General features: G+C 44.6%; 1 protein-coding gene across 1 annotated transcript; it reads left to right on the forward strand.

The window, feature by feature from the left end:
• The first annotated feature begins 1,122 nt into the window (after positions 1-1,122).
• On the forward strand, positions 1,123-12,750 carry CCSAP (centriole, cilia and spindle associated protein). Its single transcript, XM_069852319.1, has 3 exons — positions 1,123-1,395; positions 10,514-10,824; positions 12,206-12,750. Exons 1-3 carry the CDS (start codon positions 1,149-1,151, stop codon positions 12,377-12,379), a joined length of 732 nt encoding a protein of 243 aa, XP_069708420.1. The 5' UTR covers positions 1,123-1,148; the 3' UTR covers positions 12,380-12,750.
• Positions 12,751-18,037: the final 5,287 nt, after the last annotated feature.

Below are 18,037 nucleotides of genomic sequence, written 5' to 3' on the forward strand. Positions count from 1 at the left end.
ATTTCCCAAGTGACCCTGGCTGCCTTATGCAGGGCTGGATTATGCGAATCCTATGTGGATTTTTAAAGCAGATTAATGCAAAAGGGAGAGAGGGCCTTGCTGTGGTTTGCCTCCTCTCGGCAGGACCCCTGCTGCTACCCATCATTTTTTGTCTGGCAAAAACAGAGCTTCAATCAGCAACTACCCTGCCGTGGTGCTGCACAAAAAAGGAACTGTTGTTGCAAATGCATGGATTCTGACGTATTGTACCGGGTGGTTTTAAATATCCCCTGGCAGGAGCGGGGCTGTGCCATGCTGCCTCAGCTGCAGTGATGCAGGGCGCGTTTCCCCCCTCAGCAGGTGCCAGGGAAGAACCTGGGCTCCAGCTCCCTTGCTTCCCTGCTCCAGCACCCCTGCTGACAGGCTCAGGGCCACTGCAGCTGGCAGCTGCTGGAAGAAACTAAGTTTTGGATGTGCCCTCACCCTGTTCAGGCCCTGTCAGTGCTCGTCCCGCTGCGGGGCAACAGCAGCACAGGTGGCGGGGGCTCCTGCCCAAAGGCTGCTGGGGCAGGGCTCTGCTGTGGTGAGACCCACACTGGAGATAGGTGCTTCTCCCAAAATATTGCAGCGGTAAAGGTTGGTGGTGCTGCAGTGCCGTGTCCTGTCCTGTCCTCCCCTCTCCCATCTCCTCTCCCCTCATCTCTCCTCTCCTCCCATCCTCTCTCCTCTCTTCCCTTCTCCCATCCCCTCGCATCTCCTCTCCTATCCCATCCCCCATCTCCTCTCCCATCCCCTCTCTCCTCCCTTCTCCCCTCTCCTCTCCTGTCCCCCATCTCTCCTCCCCCATCTCCTCTCCCATCCCATTTTATCTTATCCCTCCCCTCCCCCTCCCCTCATCTCCTCTCCCCTCATCTCCTCTCCCATCCCCTCTCCTACCCTCCATCCCCTTCCCCTTCCCCTTCCCCTTCCCCTTCCCCTTCCCCTTCCCCTTCCCCTCCCTTCAGCCCGGGGCGGTCCCTCCGCATTCCCGTGACCCGGCGGGGCGGGACCGGGCGCCGCCGTTTGGATTTAAACGTGGCAGCGGGAGGGGGCGGATCCGCGGCAGCCGAACGACACCGACACCGACACCGACACCGACACCGGCGGCCGCTCCCCGCGCCGTTCCCGCCATGGTGGTGCCGGCGCGGCGCGTCAAGACCGAGTACATGAAGCGGTTCAAGGAGCCCAAGTGGGAGTCGTGCGGCGCCTGCTACCTGGAGCTGCTGCGGTACCGGCTGAGCCGCCGCCTGCTGGAGCAGGCGCACCGGCCCTGGTTCTGGGACGGCTGGGAGGAGGAGGGCAGCGGCGGCAGCCCCGCCGGGACACCCTCGCCGCCCGCCGCCGCGCAGGGGGAGGAGGCGGGACGGGCGAGCCCCGGTAGGGATGCGGGGCGGGGTGCGGGGGAGGCGGGGGGACGCGGGCGGGCTGGGACCCTCCCTTCCCCTTCTGCAAACGGACGCGGCTCCATCCCCGCGTCGCAGAATCACGGAACGGTTTGGCTTGGAAGGGACCTTAAAGCCCATCTATTTCCATCCCCCCCGCCGCGGGCAGCGACGCCTCCCAGTAGATCGGGCTGCCCGAGGCCCCGTCCAGCCTGGCCTTGAACACCCGCAGGGACGGGGCAGCCGCAGCTCCCCGAAGGGCTCCCCCCTCCTGACCGAGGGCCGTGCAGCGCTGTCAGCCGGGCCCCCGCGGTAGCTGCGACATCGCAGGCGTCTCTTTAAAGAGCCGAGTGGTGGCAGCTCTCGCCCTGAGTCACAGCCGCTTATGTAAACTGTTGCCATGGGAGCGGAGCATCGCTGCCATTATATAAGCAGGTTCCCTGGCAAAAGCAGCAGCAAGTTGGGCTGCGTGCAGTGGATGGTGCTTAATGTGATTGCTGCCCTTGATCCGTGCACGTCATCTTTCTCCCAGCCCAGCCCTTGGTTCTTAATGGCACCTGAGGTTTGGTCTTGGGCTCGCAGTGCGGCGCGGGCAGCTCTGTAGGCTCAAGCAGGAGCAGAGCTAATAGCACTTTGCTCCCTTCTAGCATTTCTTGGCTTTTGATGCCTCGAGAATTAATTGTGCAGAATAAATAGATGGGTAACAACACTCTCAGGCTTAGAGAGTTGTTATTTTTTTTATTCCATAGCATATTGCCTCTTACCTATGGTGAAAGTAAACTTTATTTGGCAGCCATTGATTGGTGTTTTGCAGCGTATTTGGAATCAGCTGTGTATCTATTGCACAGTATCAGGGAAAATCTTTGAGAGTTGTCTAATTAAGCCTTATGCTGGCTGGGAGTTTCTGGGGTTGGATATGGTTGTTTGGAGTGGGGAAACTAATCTGTTTCCATGTCCCTTGGGGCCTGTGCTTATCCAAACAGACTGTGTTCTGATATTAAAGGCTAAACTGCATCCACTGTCCTTAAAAATACGATATTATACAAAAGCTTTAGCTATGCTGTCATCTGTTCAAGAGGCCTAGTGTTTCAGAGCACCCTAGTGATGTGGAGGTTTGCAGTGAGCTGTAGTCTTTATGGCTGGTGGGGGCATAGGGGCCCACAGCTGCTGGTGTCAGAGCAAGGTGTTCCATCTCCCTGACCCTGTGGAGTAATGGAAGCAGCCCAGTTAACTAGTATGTGACAAAGTGTTAGTGGGTCTGGTCTTGATTTCCTCAAGTAGGCCTGGAGGAAGTTAGGTTGGGGAATGTAGAATTATATAGAATCTCGGTGAGAAGAACCAGGAAAAAATTGCCAAAGAGCAGGGCCTGCTTGGTGAAAGCAGCAGATGTACCGATGGGCAGTTTTGAGGTCTGACTGAGGCCTCTTTCTAGTGAGAGGAGGGTGGAAGTTGTTCAAGCTGCACTCTGAACTTGGCATCCCCACCTTTTCTGATGGCACATGTTCAAGCTCCAATCTCGGGCAGTTGTGATAGAGACCAGATTCTCATTCTTCTGCTCATTGAGCCAGCGAGGTGGAGCAGGTAGCCTGTTACAATCTGGATGGGATGGGCAGTTGATGAGACTAGGAGATGCTGGCCAGGACACTCTGCTCAGTCCTTGCTCCCTGCTGCTCTTATCAAATTCCCTCTGGGCTGAGATCTGGCTCAAGCTATTTGGTAGCCTGATTCTGGTAGGGTAGCTTTGGCTAAAAACTTACGGATAAAAACTTGGTAGTTATAGATGTGCTGCTCATACAGGCACCTTCTGTGGTCAGTCACAGTGTGTGACTCTCCAGTGCATACATAGTTATGTCCTCTGCTACTTTATCCCAGTGGCAAAGGGACTGTGGAGAAACAGTGGCCTGTCAGTCTATGGGGTTTTGGACAATTGTGCCTTGATAGCTGATGCAACTTTTTTCTGGCTGCTAATGTTCTGTGAGGTCCTTGCTATTTTACACTTAAAATGGGAGAAAAAAAATCTGTATCTAACATGCATTTCTTTGACAAGTGGTTTAGGTAAATGTTTCTTTAAGTTCTCTCAGTGTTTAAGAGCTTTGCAAGTCCTTAGCGAAAAGACTGAAAACAACTCTGCCTAGGCAGCTGGATTAACTGGAAATTTATTGTATATTAGTGTGTACATTGACACATGTAAGCAAGAAACTCTTTCAGTATTGTACAATTAGAAGGGTGTATTTTTCTTTTGCTTAGTGGCTGGCTAATTAAAACATGCAGAGGAGATAACATAGAGGTTCCACTCCATGAATCTTCTATTATTCAACTGCTTTTGTTCTGGAAGAGCATAATTACACTGAAGTGCTGTGGGGGTAGCAGAGTGTGCTTGTGTTGATGACATCTTTTGTCTTCTGAATCTAACATCCACCCACATGCTGTAGCATCCTGGCTTTTACCTGGCTACTGCTACTTCCCTCTGTTCTGTGGGGAACCTGATTTCTGGCTGAGAGGTATTGACAGCGCTTGTGGCCAGCACTAACATTGCCCAGTCTCTGAGGAAAAGCCAATTTGTAACTGTTTGTGGCCACAGTTGCTCCTTTCCCTCATTAAGATGAGCCTGTGTGTGTTTGTAAAACACTTTGTAAATATTTCTGGGCACAGAGAAAACTGATATATGCAGCTTCATAGAATCATAGAATAACCAGGTTGGAAGAGACCCACTGGATCATCGAGTCCAACCATTCCTATCAAACACTAAACCATGCCCCTTAGCACCTCGTCCACACGTGCCTTAAACACCTCCAGGGAAGGTGAATCAACCACCTCCCTGGGCAGCCTGTTCCAGTGCCCTTTCTGTGAAGAATTTTTTCCTAATGTCCAGCCTAAACCTCCCCTGTCGGAGCTTGAGGCCATTCCCTCTTGTCCTGTCCCCTGTCACTTGGGAGAAGAGGCCAGCACCCTCCTCTCTACAACCTCCTTTCAGGTAGTTATAGAGAGCAATGAGGTCTCCCCTCAGCCTCCTCTTCTCCAGGCTAAACACCCCCAGCTCTCTCAGCCACTCCTCATAAGGCCTGTTCTCCAGCCCCTTCACCAGCTTTGTTGCTCTTCTCTGGACTCGCTCCAGAGCCTCAACATCCTTCTTGTGGTGAGGGGCCCAGAACTGAACACAGTATTTGAGGAGCGGTCTCACCAGTGCCGAGTACAGAGGGAGAAGAACCTCCCTGGACCTGCTGGTCACGCTGTTTCTGACACAAACCAAGATGCCATTGGCCTTCTTGGCCACCTGGGCACACTGCTGGCTCATGTTCAGTCGCTGTCAACCAACACCCCCAGGTCCCTCTCCTCCAGGCAGCTTTCTAGACAGACTTCTCCTAGTCTGTAGCACTGCACAGGGTTGTTGTGCCCCAAGTGCAGGACCTGGCATTTGGCCTTGTTAAACCTCATGCCATTGGACTCAGCCCAGCGGTCCAGCCTGTTCAGATCCCTTTGCAGAGCCTCCCTACCCTCCAGCAGATTGACACTTTCACCCAGCTTAGTGTCGTCCGCAAACTTGCTAAGGGTGCACTCGATGCCTTCATCCAGGTCATTGATAAAGGCATTGAACAGGGCTGGACCCAGCACTGAGCCCTGGGGAACCCCACTTGTCACTGGCCTCCAGCTGGATTTCACACCATTTACCACCAGCTTGACTTTAAGGTTTAGTGATGTTGGTCTAAAGTAGTACCAGAGTGAACACCTGAGACAGTGGCAAACTGCATTTGTCCTGCGTGTATCTGTCCATGCTGTATCTTGTGCTTAAGCCACAGCTGAGTGATGCTAAGGTGTGCTTAGTGGCAACTTTCGGTTAATTCCTTCTGGCCCTTCACTTGTGGCAACTGTTTGTGGGACTGTTCTGTAGAATGTGCCCAGGCACAGATGTGATTTAAACGCAATCCAACAATCTTGACCTAAATCAGCTGGTCTAGTTGACACATCCTCAAACCTGTCAACAGAAACCATTGAGCTGGTAAGTGAAAGACAGGAGCCCCTGGCAGCAGCACAGCTGTCAGACCTGTTGCTTGTGAAATGATCCTGCTGCGCACACACATGGGATGAAGGCATCTTTCAATCCTTATTGCTGTTTTGCCTTCAGCATTTTTGTACAGAGGTCTTAAATGACAGCAGTGACAAGCTGGTATCAAAGCAGTTGCCACACAGTAGCTGGAAACTGACTGATCTGGATTAGTGCAACTTGGCAGAAGATCCAGTTTCAAGCTTGTTCTCTGATCTTGTCTGCCACGATGTTGTAGCTGTGTTTGTGGACCCTAGATCATGGGAAAGAGTAGCTTGTGGTGGGGGAAGACGGCAACAGTGTCATTGTAGGGATTCATAGTACTATGATTCAAAGCTGCTACAATTTTTTGGGTTGGAGACAAGCTTCACTGCCACGCCAGTCATTGCTTCATTGCTTTCTTAACTCTGCAGATGAACCTTGTGTGAATCTAATAAACTCTGACTGTGTTGCTGGTAGCTCAAATACTGCCTCCTACAAGATCTGTCTGGAGGCCATGATGTTGCAATTTTTTTCAGCTGTAGTAACTACTTTTCACCCAGCTGTAGTCAATTCATACCCCCAGCTCAACGTCTGCCCTCCTCAAGAGGCCTTGGAGACCTGCCCTGTTTGGAGAGGTGTTTGTGCTGAAGCAAGTAACCCAGTTCTGCCCATGGCAGTTTTAAGTGCTTCTCCTGAAGCTGAAGTACTGTTCTAAGGGGCAAAAAGCTCTCAACAGAGGCAATACTTGTTGACCCCCTAGGACCTGTGTTTTTTCCTGCTTGAGCCTACAGGGAAGCTGGGCAATGCAGCAGGGTCAAGTGACCCCCTCTGGGCAGGAGCTTTCAACAGCCATACTGACTGGGCCTGGCAGCCTTGTTCTGCCTGCTAAGCACTTAATCCCCTCCTGTCTAGTGTGCTCTGCTTAGCATCAGTGATGCAGTTTTAAATGTTACTAGCTTTTCCGCCCCCCACTTCTCCTGCCTAATCCCTGTAATGCTGCACCCAGTCAGTTCTGAGTTTCCCGTGTTTGCTGGAGCTGGTGTTCTGCATGGGAAGGAGATGGGGAGATGTTGCAGCTGCTTTTAACTGCTTCCATGCTATCAGCTGCTGCTTTTCTACCTTCCTGTGAAAGGGGATACCTAACAAAATGGCTTGGATATAAACTGTAGCTTTAAATATAATATTGAAATAACTTAGATACCTGCCTTGTGCCTTCACCAACTGACTTCTGGGTAAATGCACCATAGGAGTGAATTTGTGGGAATACCTGCTCTAATAGCAGGTGCTCATAAGGTGCTATAGTGTGCTCTGGCGTACAGCATTTACTGCAAGACTGTGTGCAGGAACTCTGTGTGCCATTTTCCCATATGCTTTTATTGCTATTTTGGGACAAGCTGGCTCAATCATTTCTGTACCAGCTGGGACTATATCCTAGTGAGGAGCATCCCCAGGCATGCTGTTGCCTTGAAGTAGTGTCTTAAAGCTAAAGTATCCGTGCAATTGCAGAGTCCTTATTTTGCTGGATTTTTAAGTCTCTAAATGCAACCTCTGCTGCTCATGAACTCTGCCTCACCATTCTCCTTTGTAGAGAAGGAAGATGCCGTTTTCCCTTGAACAGAGGATTGAACAGTTTCCCAAAATAAAAGCACTCCTGTTTCAGAATTGACACCAATGTCCTCCTTCATTGTTTTACTTTCTCAAAACAGTGGTTCCTTCTGACAGTGGACCTAGCCAGGCCCTTCTTGGGAGTGGGCTGTGTATCAAGGTGTGTGAATAATATTTTGTAAGGGGATAGCTCTGTGCTGCCTCTTAGCAGCTGTGATGAATGAGCTGCTTTGTTAGAGGTGAATCTGTGTCCCTGAGCCCAGGACGCTATGCAAAGCAGGTCTTTTTAGCACATTGAGGTCACTGCTGCTTGCTTTTTATCCAGCTTTGGCTATAACGACTAAATCTTTGTGCACGCAGTATTTAGATGTGTGAAATACGTCTGGCCATCTTTTTTTTCTTGCTCTGTCACTCCTTTTGCTTTGACTTCTTTGTTGTTTTGTGGGGACACTTAACTGAATTCTTAACAAATACAGCTCCAAGTACTTAAACGTTGCTGGCTACTCTTGGAGTAGTCAGCTGTACTGCAGCATCACCTGTAGCTGAGTGCTGCACCTGCACACCTTGGAAGATGTGTATAGGTTGGCCTGAACAGGGTCCAGCATCAGGCCCTCTGCTGGTTGCCAGCAAATAGAAAATGTGCTGGTGAGACCAACAGCTAGCAACAGAGAGCAGGAGGTTTGCCTTATGGGAATGCTGGGGCACGTGGCATGTCTTTACCTTACAAGGTCAAAGTGAGAGCAAGAGTAAATGGATGCTTAACCAGTGTGCCAGGCAGGTAACTTCATTTCATCAGAGCTGGATGGATGCAGAAATGAAATTAAAGCAGTGTTGCATGAGTCATGTAGTTGCTTGACTAGCTAAATCAGAGCAATTAAGAGCAATTGCTGTTCTGTCATAGGATTGGCAAGCCCTTCTGCATTTAATGAAGACGCTTAAGTAAAATTTGTTGTACTTGTTTGTGGTCAACCTCTCAAAAATGTAAGCAAGCCTTAAACTAGATTAATTCCTATGCCAGCGGAAGAATTACCTCTGTACATAGCGGTGTATGCTGGTCGTGGCTGAAAGTGTCAAGACTTGCAAGTTACCACTGTTGCAGCTGGCCCTTACCACAATGCGAAATAGATGGTGTGCCAGAAAGCTTGCAAGGTCAGCAGAGTTTGCATGTGTGTATTGCTGTGTGTCTAGCAGAACACAGCATCTAATGCTCAAAGGAAACACTTGAAGAGAATCACTTACTAGTGGACTGCTGCACTGTTAGGTTAATAAAAGGCTTAAGTGGCCTTTTATAGAAAAGGCATGGTTGGCCTAGAAGTCACAGACTTCAGATCACAAAGTCTGCTTGTGCCCACAATACTTAGGGGTCACACATAGTGCCTAGTGTACACCTCCACGTTGTTCACAGTACTGTTAAAGATTTGCAGGATGGAGAACTAAAACAGTATTCTATTTTACTTTTCTCCAAAGTCATATTTCACTAATGTACTGTAAGTAGTATATTTGATTGGAATCATAGAATCATTTAGATTGGAAAAGTCCTTTAAAATAGTCCAAACATAAACCCAGCATTGCCACGTCACCACTAAACCATGCCCCTAAGCACCACATCTACGCGTTTTTTGAACACCTCCAGGGATGATGACTTTACTGCTTACCTGGGCAGCCTGTGCCAGTGCTTGACAACCTTTTAAGAGAAGAATTTTTTCCTAATGTTCAGTCTAAACTTTCCCTGGCACAACTTGAAGCCATTTCGTCTCATCCTATCGCTTCTTACATAGAAGAGACCAACACCTGCCTCACTACAACTTCCTTTCAGGTAGTTGTAGATAGCAATAAGGTCTCCCCTCAGCCTCCTTTTCTCCAGACTGAACAGCTCCAGTTCCCTCAGCTACACCTCACAAGATTTGTACTCTAGACCCTTCACCAGCTTCATTGCCCTTCTTTGCACACACTCTAGCTGCTCAATGTCTTATTTGTAGTGAGGGCCCCAAAACTGAACACAGTATTCAAAGCGTGACCTCACCAATGCTGAGTACAGGGACACAATCGCTTCCCTAGTCCTGCTGGCCATGCTGTTTCTGATACAAGCCAGGATGCTGCTGGCCACCTGGGCACACTGCTGGCTCATATTCATCTGGCTGTTGACCAACATCCCCAGGTCCTTTTCTGCTCTGGGCAGTTTTCTAGCCATTTGTCCCTAAGCCTGTAGCATTGCGTGGGGTTGTTGTGACTCATGTGCAGGACCTGGCACTTGGCCTTGTTGAACCCCATACAACATACACTTGTTGAACCCAGGCCTTGGCTCATCCATCCAGCCTGGGAAAAAAAATCTTTGGCCGTTCTTTGCCGGTTAGTAGCTGTTATCTATTGGCATTCATTTTACTGTATTTAAGGATGTTATAAAACAGGCTTGTTCAAAAGAACTTAAATCCTTATTGCAAGGCATGACTTTCTTACCAACCTTTCCTTTAGATTTATGCAGTCCTATACCAGATACTGGCTTCTCTCGTCTGAAGACTAGGACACAAATTTTTGTATATGAGTAGTGTTCAGGAAACTTTAGGAACTGCTAGCTATAACGTATCACAAAGAAAAGAAAAGTAGCTCCTCCATAGCTCTATGATGTAAGAAGACTGCAAGTTGTTTCCTTTTCTTTATTATTTAATGTCTTATATAATGCTGACTCAGTCCTATGTGTTGGTCTACATCTGCAAAGTAACAATGATAAAGACTTTAAATTCTCCCTCGCCAGTCCTACTCTACGTAGGCAATGCCTGGAGGACTAATGCTGGACCCTTGTTACGGAAGGTTTAAAAAGCATTTGTGGGGTAAATCAGCCTTGGAGAGTATTGTCTGCAGAGTGTGATACTTCAAATGTAAAACAGACTTCACAGAACAGATATCAAGGGTGACCTATCGCTTTGCAAGTCTTTGCTTTGTTACTCCCCTCTCCTCCAAAACCAGGAAAACATAATCACAATGTATGTATAATTAAGGAGTTTGAAAAATGAATCACTTCTTTTCTGTCAGTGTAAGCTTATAACGTGAGGGATTTAACATGGCACACGCTCTTATCAGACTTGATCACTGGCTGGCAGCATCTACATAACATCCAGCAGCCCATCTGTTTGCTGTCTGAATGGTGGAAGAATAAAATGGTGAAGACAGAAGATTACTGGGAACACTCTTGCTACGTATAAAATACTGCCTGGAGCTATTGGTTATCTGTAACCTCACTACGGAAAGGCATGTTTAAGTATGTGAAAGCTGATGTGCAGAGGGATGGGTTTGGAAATACTGTAGTCCCTAAAGAAAGAATGAAGGCATGTAAGCAAGGTGTGCATCTGTTCCTAAGGAAGTAATGACTTTAAACAAACAAAACCACACAGCTTCAATGATGTATTGAGAGAGGCTGTGCAAGTTTGGCATTAATATGTTGTCATTGGGAGCTTAAAGCATAATTTTGGGTATTTTCTTTCTTTAGAGAAAGAAAAAGAAGATCAAGAAAAGCAGCAGAGGGAAGAGCAGGAAAAACAGCAGAAGGAAGAGCAAGAAAAAACTGTAGAACATGCTTCTGAAAAGGAAGCAGACAACAAAACCAGCCGTACAGGACGACGTCCGAGCCAAAGTGCCTTGTCCAGTCGTAATGATCGAAGATCAGGCAAAAGTCCTCAAAAGACAGATGCGCCAAAGGAGAATAAACATCCATTTGCGCTGTATGGGTGGGGAGAGAGACAGACGGATACTGGAAGCCAGAAAACTCACAATGTCTGTGCGTCTGCTTCAGCAAATGAAGTAAGCAAAAGCTTCTGTTTCATTAAAGGGTGGTGACTGCCTAGTGCCTGGATAAGATGTACATTTAATAGTAAGGCAAAACTTCCCAGGGGTGCCTTTATTTAAGTGCATGGAGATTCTAGCAATCAATTCTAAAAAAATTTAGCAGTAAACCTGAAAAGGTTTGATGTGCCCAAATCGAATCGCTCTTAGGTGTTAACTGGTTTTGAAATTTCCTGTGTTTGACTAATACTTGCAAGCTCTGATTAAAACTCAGCTATCTTATTTCTGGCTGTTGCAGTGCTACCAGCAAAACTGGCTGTAATAAATAATATTTCTGCATTCTGGACTTCATGAAAACAAGAGAAAAGCAGCAGGCAGTTAGCACCATGCATCCCACAGCAAGCATGTATATAAACATATATATATAAACACTGGGATAGCAGTGACTTTTCCTGGGCTGTTCCCTAGGAATAAGAGCCTCACGGAAAAAGTACAAAAGCATTGCTGCTGAAGTGTCTGTCTAGAAGTCTGTTTCAATGGGCAGCCAGCAGGGAACGTTTTTGCTGACAGAACAATGATCTATTGGATAGCTGATGGATTGAAGGCTGATGTAGATATTGGCAAAATATTACAAATAAAATGCATATGGTCATGGATAGCACCAGGATTCTGCTGTAGCGGGGTTTCTTTCCTGGCTTAGCAAGAAGCACTAAGGTTGGAGTGCTACAACAGATACTTCTCTCTTTTTTTCTGTAACTCTCCTAGGCTGGTAGAACATCACCATTAACGTATCCCTGCCAGTGTCTTGTCTCTATTGTAGTACTAATATAGAGTCTGAATCTATGACCCAAGATATCTGAGCATTAAGGTGGGTGGTGTTCTTGTTGTATAGTATAAAGGTGACTTCTGATGGGTTGTTTCAGGTGTTTTCCCTCAATCCCTTGAGGGAAAAGAGGAATCTGGGCACAGCATTTTGTCAAAAAAAACCAACCCCAAAACAGTTCTTTAGTCAGGAATCTCCAGGGCTTGGTCTCACTACTATGAATTAAGTTTTAACGGATGCTTGGGCATATTGAGAGGAAGTTCTAAGAACTTAAAATAGTAGAAATGGGAGAATCAAGGCTTTTAAAATATGTTAGAGTAAGATAAACAAACATTTGAGATTGTTGGAATTGTTTAACAGTGTGAAGCGGGAAAGATAACACAGAATAGAATGAGGGATTTTTTTATTAAAAAAAAAAATCTGTGCTGCTTTTCTGTTAGTGGTAAAAATTACAGAAGAAAACAATGTTGGTAGCAAACCCTGTTTCTCTGGGATGGGGATTGGGACAGGTTCTCAACTCTCCTGGGGAGGTTCCTACGCTGTTTTCCTGCTGTAATGCTAACTCTGGTCTTTTAGATTCACGAATCTGCTCTACGAGCAAAGAACAGGAGGCAAGTGGAGAAAAGGAAGCTTTCTCAGAGGCGAGTGCGGTCAGCAGAAGCAGAGAAAGCTTGGCGAATAAAGCCCACCCCACCAGATAACCCTTGGATGACAGAGTATATGAGATGCTACTCGGCAAGAGCTCGGTGAATGTGGATTCCCTTGGGCATCTTCAAAAGAAGTTACACATATCAGGGCACTGGTGCAAGGAACCAAACTCTTTATGCAAGGTTTTTCTAGGGAGTTTCCAGCTGTTAAAATATTTGTTACAATGTTTTTATCTTGGCCACCTACCTCACAGTGGGGTGTATCCTTGGAGCCATAACATTTGAAAAGGCTTTTAGATATAGCTACCCAAACTTTTAAACAGTTCCCCTTTTGGGAATCTTTCAAATGCTTCAGTTGACTTGTTTTGAGGGTGGGAGGGGAGAGCCTTAGCATACAGGGAGTCAAAGCAAACACTTCGATGATCTTGGTTACAAATTATCTGTTGTCCCTTATTTTAAAAGTCCCAAGTCATGGGGAGGCGGTGTTGGATTTAAAGATGTGATGGAGGTGCCTTTGCATTTATGGTACTATTTGATTAAATACTTCTACCAAACTAAGTATATTAGGATAGGCAACAGGAAAACCAGTGGATCTGGTAAACAGCACTTATAAATGTAGATGCTTTAGGCAGGCAAATTACCAAGTATTGTCTGTATATAGAAACTTCCAAAAAATAATTGTTTGATTAGTGAATCTGCTGATGCCAACTTTTATTGCTCTTTCTAAGGTCATCAAGGAAAATGACTAATCTTCAGGGCAAGAAACAGCTACAGGATTGTTCTGCTGTTGCTGTGCCTGTAGTACCAAATAGCAATGTAGACAATCATTATCTGATAGCTGCTGCTCAATAGGCAGTTGCTTGTTCTACCGGTATCAAGTTGTACCACTGTATTAAGCTTATGGTCACGCTTACTCCGTGCTTAATCATGTCAATGTGTTTATTGAAGGAGAGGGCTGGCTCCTGTCTAGCAAAGTCTATTTTTAACATTTAATAATATGCTCAGTGGGGGTCAGAGTGCAACATGCACTCCATTTGGTAGTATTGCACAAGTATACTGTCAAAGTTTTAAGCTTAAAAATCATGTTGATAGAACTTACAAATGAAGTCCTGAGAAGCTTTCTGATTCTCAAAACTGGTGCAGAACTCTTCCCTATTGAGGGCTGGGGGCTCAGGGAAGAGAGAAGAGTACTCTTTAGTATAAACAAGAACAGATAATGAAGTTTGAACACACACTTTGTAGGTCCTACTTCTACATAGCAAGACAGGCATTGTTTGTGAGATCCTTAGTGTTTCCCCCCGCTCCAAGCTGCTGTATATTTTTTCAGTTTGATAACTAAGCTGTAGGCAGATTATTGATATAGCTGTGAGCTTCAAAATTTTGTTCAGATGTGCTGTCTGTTAGTTACATGTGTTGGTTATCTCAGTTTAATTGTTTTGAAGCTTGTGATTTGCAGACCAGACAACTTCTCACAGGAAGCACAACTGCACTTCTGTAGCAGAAACCTGCACTAGTCTTAGCTTCATTCTATACTCTCAGCGAGAAAGCAGGACTCCAGAATTCTCTGCAATACAGAGTTATATGCCTAGTGAAAAATTTGATTATGTTAGTGAAAGTAATTCTGCAAAGGGACCAGGCACTACTGCCTCCTAGTGTTAATTACATCACATCAGTAAAAGTGTCATTACTCTGTTTTGATCTTACTAAGATATTGTAGAATCCATGAAGTTATAATCTGATTTTTACCTGCCTTTTAAGCAAAAAGCTATAAAAATACAGACAACTTTTTCAGGCTACCTACTGGAGACCTTACAGCTTTTACATCTGAGAACGCAAAATACATTTTGTACCTAGCACAACTGCTTTATTCCTACTTTCAAGTGAACCATGGGCTAGAACTTCCTAAATTTAAGAACAGCACCCAAAACTGAGGTAAACTACTCCAGAGGATGCCTTTTTTCCCCCACTTGAAATTATTTTAATTTCCTCTTATCCTGTGGTTTCTTCTTTAAATAGTTGCTGTAAATATGCTCAAGTTGCTTCTGATGCTGTTTCTATTCAGAATTCCAACCTAGCTTTGAACACTGGTATCAAACATCAACTCAGTAGTGTTTAACAGCCTTACAAAATAAAAAAATAATCTGCTGTTCCTGTTGGAAAGCCTCAACACAAGTTTTATGTAACTTCAGCAGATGGACTGTGCCCTCAGTGCATTTTGTCACATTAAACAGTTTCCTTGATTGTGTAGGGAATCTTGAAAAGCATCTTGCCATGTTTTCACAGACTGTTTCTACAGTTCTCTCTTCCCACTGACAATGGAGGAGCCAAGATGACTATATGCCTGCCTTAAGTACCCATTTTTCGATAAGACAGATCTCCCATTCAATGTTTGTCTTTCCAATAATTATAGAAGGCTTAAATGTCTTCTGTCTTGGATACTGGGTATCAAACTTAAAACATCTCCAGCAGGCTTGTTCAGGTGTTTTACCCGATCACGAGAACCTTCAACAGCATCAAGGTGGCTGTGTACTGAGGAAATGTTCTAGTTCTTACCCTTGTCTGGTCAAGAGCTGTTCCCTAACCAAACAATTTGCTAGAAGATAGTAGTGATGCTAAGCAGGTCATGTGAGTCACTGTCATGCTTTTTCAAATGGTCTGTAGCTAAAAAAAAATCGTGGGTGCTATGTTGGTACTATTTTGGTTTAAATAATATAAATGCCTGAAGTGAGGGGTAAATTATTCTGCAAATCAGGTAGCCTTTCTGCATTTGGGCATTGTTTGACTAAAAAAAGGCTAGTAAGTTTGCTTACATGATGTGAAATAGCATAGTTCTGATCACTGCAAGCTGTATACGCAAAATATTTGCCATGTGTCAGGCTGAAGTCTGGGAAACTGTTATTTTAATGATCTGACATTAATAAATGAAAAGCCAATTGTCTTGGCAAGGAGAACTTGTCAAGTGTAAAAGCTTTAACTGTATTCCATAGATTCTTACAGGAGGTGGCTGGTTTGCTTCAAATTAGACTGACTGAAAAATGGAAAACCTAGTGAATGTCACCCTATCCATTAAGGAAGTTCTGAACTTTGTCTTGCACGGACTCCTGAATTCAGTCAAGTGACGAGCACTTCTCACTCCTGTTTTAGAGGTAAAACTTTCTTTGTAAGGAGACAGCAAATAATCAGTTGTCCAAAGTCTTAATTAAAATAACTGTTTATTCCTTTTTGCTTCTGAAAGTACTTAGCTAAATGAAACAAGACTTCTACACGTGTAATGCTGCAATTTAACTATAGTGTTGTGAAGACTAGTATTTACAATGTGAAAATGTTACAATATAAAATGTTACAACTAAGAAAACTGCCTAAGAATGTCCCTGTAAAATACAGTAGCATGCCTGTTCAGTCACTGCTGTCACATCTTTGGAACTATGAATTTACAGACTTTTTCACTGGAAGCTGAGACAGTCAAGGTGATAGGTAAAACTTGGAGCCAAACTTAAACTGAAGGACAGACCTGAACTTTCACTATGAATTTTATCCAGGTAGAAAATACACATTTTAATCAACTGTTTTAACATGTAGGGAAGTGTATCTGTTGTTTTTAATCATATAAAACAGTGCCACAGAACTATAAAGGCCTCTCTGACACACTTTTTCTACTGTGATAGGGACCAAAAGCTAGCAATCTGAGGGCTTTATGTGTGGTAACCTGGATGTTCTAGTTTATTTTCCATCTCACTTGGTGCACTCAGCAGCAAAGCCATATATAGAGCCTGACTCACCACCTTGTCAGTAGCCCCTATAAAATTAGGGGTGCAAGTGAATGGGAAGCTGCCTCAGCTATTGTTAGCACTGAATTCACTTTAAAACTATAGGGAAATACCATCTAAGCTTGAAGCAATATGTGAATATGTGTTTTTTAAAGTTTTTAAACAGTATTTGGTTTTAATGCTTCTGTATTGTCTATTTTTAATAGTGCAGAGTCCAGTTGTATATGTGAATAAAATAAGTGACACAAAGTGCCTTGACTGCTTGTACTGTGTCCGCTCACAGGACTCTTGAGTTTCTGCGTGCAAACAGTGCTTCTGCTTTTCCCACATACTCTTTTCCTGGAAAGTAAGCGACAGGCTACTAAGTCACTGGTGCTGTGTAAAGGTTTAGATCACAGTTACAAGTCCAGCTGAGAGCTGAGCTTGTTTCCTGTGTTCTGCCTATAACTCTCGCACAGATTCTTCACACCCTTTTCCAATCCGACTGGCTTTTTATACCCCTAACAAGGAAAAATACAGCCTAAAATATAATAGCCATCTGAAGTTGCTATGCATGCTGAAGCCTTTGGGAATCTTAATTTAGCATGTTGAAAAGAAAGAGTTATTTGGGGAAAATAGAGGAAGCTGCATCACTAACAAGTATAATCTTGCAAACAGGAAAAGTTAAGTTATTAAAGGATAGCTACACTGAAGTACCACACATTGCTGGTTCTATATAGTAAATGAGAAAGACCTGGTGTGTTTTTTACTGTGGATTTACAATTTATTTGAGATTTTTAGTGTTAATTCTGTCAGCATCTAGAATCTAATGCAAATGAGTTATGAGATTTCTTTATAGCATTTATTTTTTAAGGACTTAGAGGGGACCTGTGTACTGTCAAGCCCTAAGATGCCTTGTTGAATACAAAGAACGGATGAGATGTTAACTTCTGAAGCTATATTCTCCAAGAGATCTAAACAGATCAATCCCATCCCTGGTCATCAGTATAGAAGGATGCAAAGCAGCAAGTGCACCTTTGCAGCCAAAGGACGTGCAGAAGGAACATAATGTATTGCTCCTCTGACAGGTGGCAAGAGCAGCTTGTGGGGTTGGGGGCCCTCCTATGCCATGGGCAAAGCTGCCACCGGAGAGTGCAAGGCCGGCCCTGCTACTGAAAAATACACTGAAGCACTCCAGCTCTATTAGCAGCTGCTGCTTCTTTCCTAGCTCCACAGAGACTATGCAATGACTTTAGAAGGTTTTTTCAAGAGTACATGTTTTTCATGTTAAGGATTTCACCTAGCAGGCAAAACTTGTACAAGTAAGTATAATTTGCTGCAAGACATCTATAAAATTAAGAAAGATTCTTTATTTGGTACTAGATACAAGCATTAAATGAAATGGTGTAGGCCAACCCACTCATTAAAAGGCAAGACACAGACTTTAAGACATTTAAATCTTTTAAAGGTCTAAACAGCTAAAGCTCCACATCCAATAAATCCTAGGATATAGGTACTCAGTATTATTTATTTCATGTAAAACTCCAAGCCATCTTGCTTTGGTAAGGTAAGAATTTTACACTAAATCCATACATAATTTAGCCTATTGATCACTTACTGTTTAGGTAAGCTAGAATAGTTTGCTGTGTGAACTACAGTTCTAAAGCTTAAAATCTACTCCAGGCTGTTATTGGCATGATATTTATTTTTGGAAATAAACCCTCAGAAGAGAAATTATTAATACAGCTTGGACTGGTGAGAGCTATTGCTTCCAACAGTATTTCCCTCAGGAGTTGCCACTTCAGAAAATTTCTTTTTAAAACATCAGAGAGATGCAGCATAAAAGGTTGCAATACTACAAAACATGCACATTAACCTGGTTAATGTGTGTACAACAGTAAAAGTATACATTAAAAAAAGGTAAAAATATATTGAAACTCATTATAATGACATTATTCTCTCCTTCCAGATAGGAAAGGTACCATTTAAGACAGCTGGTTCAAGAAAGAATAAAA

This window comes from Phaenicophaeus curvirostris, chromosome 2 (genome assembly GCF_032191515.1).
Source record: "Phaenicophaeus curvirostris isolate KB17595 chromosome 2, BPBGC_Pcur_1.0, whole genome shotgun sequence".
NCBI classification, from domain to species: Eukaryota; Metazoa; Chordata; class Aves; order Cuculiformes; family Cuculidae; genus Phaenicophaeus; species Phaenicophaeus curvirostris.